Source organism: Phoenix dactylifera, chromosome 1 (assembly GCF_009389715.1).
Source record: "Phoenix dactylifera cultivar Barhee BC4 chromosome 1, palm_55x_up_171113_PBpolish2nd_filt_p, whole genome shotgun sequence".
Classification (NCBI taxonomy): domain Eukaryota; kingdom Viridiplantae; phylum Streptophyta; class Magnoliopsida; order Arecales; family Arecaceae; genus Phoenix; species Phoenix dactylifera.
The window spans coordinates 19,986,018-19,994,648 of record NC_052392.1 but is presented as its reverse complement, the minus strand read 5'-3'; the positions used below and the strand labels follow the sequence as shown (position 1 = coordinate 19,994,648).

At 36.4% G+C, this 8,631-nt stretch overlaps 1 protein-coding gene across 2 annotated transcripts; it reads left to right on the top strand.

Annotated features, from left to right (window-relative positions):
- Positions 1 to 375: 375 nt before the first annotated feature.
- LOC103701675 (protein CHAPERONE-LIKE PROTEIN OF POR1, chloroplastic) lies at positions 376 to 7,354 on the top strand. 2 transcript variants are annotated; one of them, XM_008783831.3, is made up of 5 exons: positions 376 to 611; positions 732 to 823; positions 4,288 to 4,673; positions 6,778 to 6,854; positions 6,941 to 7,354. In XM_008783831.3, exons 1-5 carry the CDS (start codon positions 526 to 528, stop codon positions 7,089 to 7,091), a joined length of 792 nt encoding a protein of 263 aa, XP_008782053.1. In that variant the 5' UTR covers positions 376 to 525; the 3' UTR covers positions 7,092 to 7,354. The 2 variants fall into 2 exon arrangements, with proteins under 2 accessions (XP_008782053.1, XP_008782054.1); XM_008783832.3 differs by having other exon boundaries at positions 386 to 611; positions 4,291 to 4,673.
- Positions 7,355 to 8,631: the final 1,277 nt, after the last annotated feature.

Here is an 8,631-nt window from a genome sequence, read left to right as displayed (position 1 = left end):
CCACCCCTTGGTTCGGGATATAGGGATGATGTGCAGGGATGGGGTGGCCGTCCAGGCCAAACATGTATTCAGAGAAGCCAATGGGGTGGCCGATTGGGTGGCTGCCTTTGCAGCTCATCATTCAGGGTACACCCTTTGAGTGGGGGAGAGGGAGCCGTGAGTTAGTGTTTTTGGACTTTATTGGATGTATTCGTACATATATTGTATGAAAACCCATTTTTAGCCACCTGAAGGTGATCCGTGTGCCTATTCTGGAACCGTGCAAGCAGCCAGTTTGCCAAAAAAAAAAAAAAACCTTTGGCGAACGAACAGGATTCATGTTGACCCGATTTAAATGGATCTGAATCGGGTTAACTCGCTTAGACACCCGAATTCCTCCTTCTCGCTCATCCCAGCCGGCAGTGCTGGGCCTTATCAGAAAAAACCCCTCCTCCTTGCTCTCTCCCTCTTCCCTGGGTTCCTTTAACCCTGTCGGTTCCTTTCTTTTACACGGGGGGTTTAGGGCTCAGGGACCTCGTCGGGGAGATGAAATTCCCCCTCGCCGCCAATTCGGCGAGCTGTTATGTATCCCTCGCCCCCTCTCATTTTCTCCGCCACAATCGCCGTTTTTGGTCAGTACCTCCCTTTTTTTTTTTCTGAATTCTTGATATCTCTATCCCTAAGATGCTCGTGTCATTTTCTTGCTTTGTTGATTTGTGGAATCGTTCTTATTTTTTATTTAATCGTGACAGGAATCTAAAGGAACCGAGGAGGGTAGATGGTATGGTTATTAGAAGTCCAAGATGTACGATGGATGTTTCTCTTGGAGGCAGCTATAACTATGGTAAGCTTGGAGATTTTCCATATAAATTAAGGGAAATGGAAAAGGATATACTGATAGTGGTGGATTTTTACTTCCCTCTTTCATTAGGTAACATTAAGTTAGACAGTTTTAGGTCTAAAATTTTGCTGTCTTTGATGAACAACTTGGTGTGCGTCTTGTTGTCTCGTTGTTGAATTTGTTGGAAATCATGTTTGTTTGGCTATGTAATGATGCAATGAGACTAGTTGTTAGATTATTCTCTTTTTTTCAAAAAAAAAAGGGAAAGAACTACAAAAAATTAACAAATATATGGCATGTTTTTGGAGGGTACTTCCTCAGAGTAGAATTTTCCGTTCCCTTGTGCCAATATATCATATAGTGGACCTCTCTAGGGTTGCATTATATATGCTCTTATGGGTTGCCTTAGAGCAATTACTAATCATTCTGTAAAGAGAGGCAATTGGAAATGAAAGAAAAATAACTCTAGAAATATAGATGAAACTTTAAATGATGATATCCTCATTTTGATGTACTAGAAAGTTCAGAAGTGAGTTCTTGCTTGGTAGGTTTAGAGATCATTTTTGCTAAAACTAGTTAAGTCACTGTCAAGATTTTTTTACTATCTCTCATATCTATGAGAAGAGTTCCTTTCATGTTTATCTATGACTTATGCAAGGCTTGCTTTAAAAAATTCTAGGAATGGAAGTTTTTGAATGTCCCTCTGACTCATCCTTGGAGAAACACATTTTCTTGTTAGATGTATAGACACCCCTTCATCACGACTGCAGGTTTTGGAGACATCTCGGTGAGAACATCTACCTAGGAAATTAATCGCTTGGGGAAAGTCCAAGATCCCTTCAGAAGAAGAACATAAAAGGAATTGAAACACTAACTAGTGACTAATAATTTACTTAACAAAAGTATTAAATATAAAAACAATAAATAAATTCTAAAAGTCCAACACATGATTTAGACCTTGAAATCATACTAAAGGTATTCATGCAAGCAAATATTACTTCCAATGGCTGAGGTTACTGTGTGGATTTGAATCTTTACTTAATGGTGAATTGTTTTATATGCAAGAACTCATAGTGAATATCTTGAAATTAGGATCTTTGGCGCAGAATTGCATATTTCAGAAGCAACTTATGTAGGCCTACTTTGGGTTAGCATGGCGTTGCATTAATTCCTTAATGTTTTGAGTGTTATAAAGATAGGCCAATCTCGGAAGTTGCAACCTCGCAATAACATTGATCAGTCCATGGAGGGTGTGTTGTATGTAGAATAATACTTGACTCAAATGACCTTCTCATCGGGATTAAAAATCAGTTGGTTGGAGTGCCATTCGGGGATGATTTATCTCGGAAAACAGTCCCCTTCTACTTGATAAATATGTTACTACCCTTCTCGCAAACCTCACTAGATCTGTAATTATTTATATAAGAACTGATATATCTCATATCTATCCTTTTATTTCTCGAGATATTTAACATTTTTAATTCCAGACTTGTGTCTTCGTGTCACCTTGGCTATAGCTGCTTGATGTATTGATATAAGGATTTAGCAACATCGCTTATCTAATGTGGGAATTTTTGTCAATTCCCAAGTAAAATATGGCACTATGTTATCCATAACAACAAATGTCTCCACAATCCTTATAAATTTATTGATAAGGATAAGCAATAATTAGATATATAGTTCACATTCTCCTTGTCTCTTAACATATGAACTGTATAATTTAGGGCCTTTTTGCAAACATCATTTATTGGATGATTGGTGTTCAGTGCTTTACTTTGGTATTTAGTTAACTTGAAAGTGTTTTAAAGCTTCTTAAATGCAGCACATTCACGAGGAAGCCAACTTAAATGTGCATGTTTAATCCAAGGAAGGTTTTATCTTTGATATGATAACTAGAAACAGAATACCAGAATTATTTTGAATTTGGTATTCCCATTATTACAACGTATATCTGAGAGGTATTTCATCATGAAACATTCTTTCTTCCTTTTCTGTTCTTCTCGTTTTGCTTTTATTATTCGTTTTCTTATAATTTTTGCATACTTTTGTTTATCTTGGTACTACATAATAATTGCATTTCTATTGATAAAGGAAGAATTTCACTTGTACATGAAGAAATGGTGAAGATATATGATACTTTTAGCATTTCCTCTGTGGAAGAAGGCTAGAGAAACATTAATTATTGGGCAGTTCATCAATAATGAAATTTGTATTAGTTCTAGTCAAGGTTCTGCACCTTGGTATTGGATCATGTGCTGATACCTTACAAGTATGATACAGCATCATACTAACACAGGGTAAAGGTGCCAAGTTGATATGCTACCTGTACCATGTGTTAAGCCCCGGTACTCATACCGGTTCCCTACTGGTATAATATCATATGCCTGGTATGGACCAGTGCAGTCCAGTATGTAAACCAAGGTTTTGTCCCCTGAATTGATCAAGCAAATTTATCAAGTTAGATGATTTTCATAACAGACATTTATTATGTGAATACTTTAAGGCAGGTTATGGCCTGTTTCTTATTCTCTCAGTTATTTGCATTTTGGGTACAAATGCTAGTTTATACTATATAATGCAAATGCAGGTGTATCATTGACTGTTTTTTAGGCTCCATATCTAGATTAACTTTCTAGAGCTATCAAACCCATTATATGATGGAATTGTTATCATAAATTAGCTAATCACCTATATGTACTGGTTAACTAATTTTTCCTGTATGACATCCATCCAAACAAATATTCGACTTCTACGTCCTCTCTATCTCCAATTGGAGCTATTTGTTAGCTTCTTGGGGCGGATAAACGAACCTTCATTTAAGCCACATGATAGTTAATAGTTAGATGCTGTAAAATAAAATTAATATCTGATTCTGCCCTGATGTTCGGGAGCCAACATTCAAATCATGTTGTCAACACCAGTGATTGGTACTTCTTAAGTCACAAGCTCCATTCTGTCCATTATGAGTCCACTATTCATTAGGTTATTTAGTCCAATCTTCTGAATAGGTTTTTACAACATGGACTTAGGTCTCTGTAGTTCTGATCCAACTTACATGCCTTCATATTAGCACATGAACATACATAATGATGAAGCAAGTCGCTTCCGGCGTCGGCTTGTAGTCTCTGCAGTCGGCACACGCACGCGCCCGCCGGGATATTGTCGCTTTCCCCATGTAAAGCTTCGGCCGCAGCCATAACATCTTCGGGACTCCTGTTAATCATCAACTCCCCAAATTTATCGTGTATATCAGATTGAAAAAGAGTTCCAAATAAAACTTGAGTTGATTAGTGGAATCATAAAGCTACTTATATGATGTTGTTTAGTGGAAGAATTATGCTTTTCCTTATGCTTTCTTCCTATATTTCTTTGGAACATAAAAATGATTTTGGTTAGATAGTAATCCTTGATATGGGATCATTTATAACTTGCCCTTCTTTTATGCAAACACCGTGTTCTTTTTTCAGCAGAGAACATTCCTAAATTTCCTCGTATGAATGTATGGGATCCTTACAAGCGTCTCGGTGTAAATCATGATGCTTCTGAAGAAGAAATCAGAGAAGCAAGAAATTTTCTTTTGCAGCAGTATGCTGGGCATGAGAGAAGTGAGGAGTCTATTGAAGCTGCTTATGAGAAGATACTAATGGCGAGTTTTAGAGAACGCAAGAAATCAAAAATTAATCTGAAAAGCAAATTGAAAAAAAAAGTAGAGGACTCACCACCATGGGTAAAAATGTTGATTAGCTTTGTTGAACTACCTCCAACTGACATTATCCTCCGAAGACTGTTCCTCTTTGCTTTCATGGGGGCATGGAGTATAGTGAATTCTGCTGAGAGTGGGCCTGCTTTCCAGGTAAGCTTTTTATCTATCTGTTCTATACTTTCATCTGAGGAAGAGAATATGTTATACATGAATGAGAATCCATAAAGCTAACCACAGATAGTCGGGAAAAGGCTGGATGGTTATGGTTTAGCAACATGCTATACACAAATTGACACTATTGTTTGGAACTCTTGCTATTGTTAACACTATTGTTTGAAAATTTTGTTGGCTTTTTTTTTCTTTTGCTAAAACGGGTATTTCATACATTATGAGTATGGATACACCCAATAAAATCAGAAAATAACATGTTACGAGGTGCCCCAGGCAACTCCCCCTTCCTAGCCCATAGAGTGCCCCGGAGTGGCTGGCCACTTAAGCAGCCACTCAGTCCACGGCCTCATTGGCCTCTCTGAATACATGCTTAGCCTGAAAGGCCACCCCATCCCTCACCATCTTCCAAATGTCTCGAAGCAGGGGGTGACCCACTCCACCGCTCGAACCCCCTTGGATCCAATTGATCCAACTGCATAATTTTTTTTCAGGCTTATTCTGACTCGAACTTATAAGGACGAGGTCATGTGCTTCATGTGCTTTTCATTTCCTAGATTGGAAGTGACTATGGATGCAGCATCATTAAACCTTACTAGATATTATTTAGTGGATTTGATGCTATTTTTTGGTTGGTATAACCATTGTTTTGATGGTAATTGGGATCTCTAATTTGTCATAGTAGCTTGATATGAGATTGTTGGAAATCTTTTTAGTTGGCCAGTGCTATGCACTAGTGCCTTTTTAGTCTTTTGCTTTCCCTTCCATACTCATTTTTGTATTTAGTTCAGGTATAGGTTATGTTATGAAGATAATCCAAATCTTCCCTTCAGATAATTTATACGTTCAATAGTCATGAGGTCTGCATCTTATTCTAATTAAATAAGAAAAATAGCCAATATTTATTTGCATTCCCCCTGTATTTTGGTAGTATTCATGGGTATTGTTATATATTTTAAAACCATTTAAAGTTGTATGCAGCTTTGCATGGTTGTTTCTTGCTCCATTATTCTTTATCCCCGCCACCCCAACCAAAGACTTATTAGGTCTCCTCTTCAATGCATGGGGGAATGAGTCATAGCCATTTGTAGTATCTTGTCAATTACTTTTTGTTGGCTTCCATATGACTCTTATGACCTACAAAGCAAAGATGAACAAAGCTATTGCCTTTTGGAGTAATTGTCACTATTTATTTGCTTCAAAGAGTGATCAGTATGGTGCCTATTTACACAGTTGTCAGTAATTTATTCTAAATGACTCTGGTTTAATATTATTATTTTATCCTGTTGGTGGAGTTAAATAAAGTGAACATGTTCTTCCTAACATTTATCTGCCCTAACCTTTCCATTAGAGGTTCAGCTAGGCTAGTTAATGTTTTCACCTATAAAAAATCAACTATGTTGCCGACCTAAAACTTTCTTTTGGCTCTACATTATATCTTCTCAGGGAAGCCTCATTGCTGACCTGAGTTTTTAGTTATTTTGGCTACTTGGACAAGATAGAGGTTCAGTTTTCATTACGTTTGTCCGCTATTTTGTGGTCATGCGCACTTGACTAGTTCCAGATGTACATATTATTGGTTGGTTATTACTACTTTATCATGTGTTGGGTATTAAAGCTGACATTGTTCTTCCTGACATTTATCCTCCATAACCTTTCTCTTAGGTGTTCAGCTAGGCTAGTTAATGTTGATCAACTTGGAGAGAACTTGTATTCCCCCTTAAAGTATGTTCGTTTCAGTTATTTTGAAATCTGACTTAAACGGAATAATTTTAGCCTATGAATGATCAGAGCCTACCTCATGCTTTCCTTTGGTTCTATGTAATATCTTTTCATGGAAGCCTAATTGCTTTGAAGTGAGTTTGTCATTTTTTTTATTTGGAAAAGAAAATGGTTCGGTTTTGCTTATGGTCGGTTGCTATTTTTTGGTTATTTGCACTTGACTTGTTAGAGATACACATATCTGTGAGATGCAGATATTTTTTTAATACTGAGAGCAACTATTGTAATTTTAACCTCAGAAGGAGAAACTACTATCAGAACCTGCATTTACTAACATACTCTGATTGACTTGTGTCCGCAACAGGTTGCACTCTCACTTCTTGCATGCATCTACTTTCTTAATGACAAGATGAAGAATGTTGTCAGAGCTTCAATAACTGGGTAAGTGAAAATTTCACGGAAGTAATCCACATTATGGCGGCAAAACATATCTAACTTCTGTTCATTCGCAATATCCTCTTATCCAGATTTGGTGCACTTGTTGTTGGCTGGGTAGTTGGTTCCATACTCGTACCTGTGATTCCATCAGTTCTTCTGCAACCAACTTGGACGCTCGAACTCCTGACATCACTGGTATCATATGTTTTCATGTTTTTAGCCTGTACCTTTCTCAAGTAATTCTCTTGTCTTTCATGCCAATCCGTAGAATGGATTTGAATTTGCATGTAGCTTCCATTGAGATTCAGCAACCGTTACAGCAGCCTTCCTGTTACCAACAATTTTGAACCCTAGGGGAATTTGCTTATCTTAATTTGTCATGCTACAGGCCTAGATATATGAATCCTGTGAAATACAGTTTTATACCATTTATCATCCTTTTTGTAATCTCATATTGTCCTCATGCAGTAAAATTATAGGTCTCAGTCTTGCCGATTGGTGAATGCCTGTTACTCGAAACTCGTGAGGCCCCTATTTTCATTTTTCGTGTTTTCTTGCCTTGCAGGAGGGTTGCAATCTACTTCTATATATGAATAAATATGCCCGCAGTTTAGTTTATATTTTATAGGGTTTCAAAAATAATTGGGAACTATTTAGTGGGTATAACTAGGGCTGTTAATGGGTCAGATTTGAGTCGGATTATGATGTATCCATGCCCAAACTTGATAAGAAACATGTTAGATTCAAGTTCGGATCCATCAAAATGAGTGAACTCCGAACTTGCATCCAAACTCAATTAATAATTGGACTCCAGTTTGATATCTATTTTTTTTTGGGGGCCAACTAGTCAAGGGTTAATAATTTCCAAAAAAATTAAAAGGATTCTTACCACAATAGTCTGTGGCAATTGACTAATCATAAATTGAAATATGATTGGTTTTGGAAAAAATTCAATTACTTTTTAAACAAATCTAAATTTCTATTTATGATTAGTCTAATTAAAATATAACCACAATCTAAATATTAGCTAGAATTTTGGAACTAAAATAGCAACCGGCAAAAATTAAGGAGCGCATGAGAAGAGTCGGTGACTCCAAATTTGAAGAAACGAAGTTAACGCAAATCATGAAGCCAATTTTCTTTATATTCATGTATTTATATATAGTGTACTATATATATCTGTTTTTTTTTCAATATTCGAGTTATTGAGTTTTTGGATTCAAACATAGCTAAATCTGAGTTCAGTCCAAAAGAAATTGGATCCTATATAGTTTCGATTTGATCCAGTAAGGTTATTGAAAACTTAATTTGGATCCTTACCCAATCGTTATAAAATAATCAGGTTGGAATATAGGGAAGTGATGAATTGATTGGCCAACTAGGGATGTGCTTAGATTGTTTGACAAACTCAAATCAAACAGAAAAGCATGACATTTAAAAAAAAAACTGTGGGTAAACTAAATCCGAAAATCAAGATTTATCAAGTTTCATTAGCTTGCATATGTTATATTCCATCTTGGAAACACTACTTGCTTCTATGAATAATTAGGGCTATAAAAGAGTTGGACTTGAGTTGGATCTGCTATATCCACATCCGAATATGATAAAGACAAATCAAGTTTGGATTGATGGATCCGTTAAAATAATTAAGATCGACTCTGAACTCGATTAATAATTGGATTTGAGTTCAAATTTGAGCATTTTTGGGATTCAGTTCAACTCATGATTTTATCTTATGCTTTGTTCTCCTTCCACATTTATTAAAAGATAACATTTAATA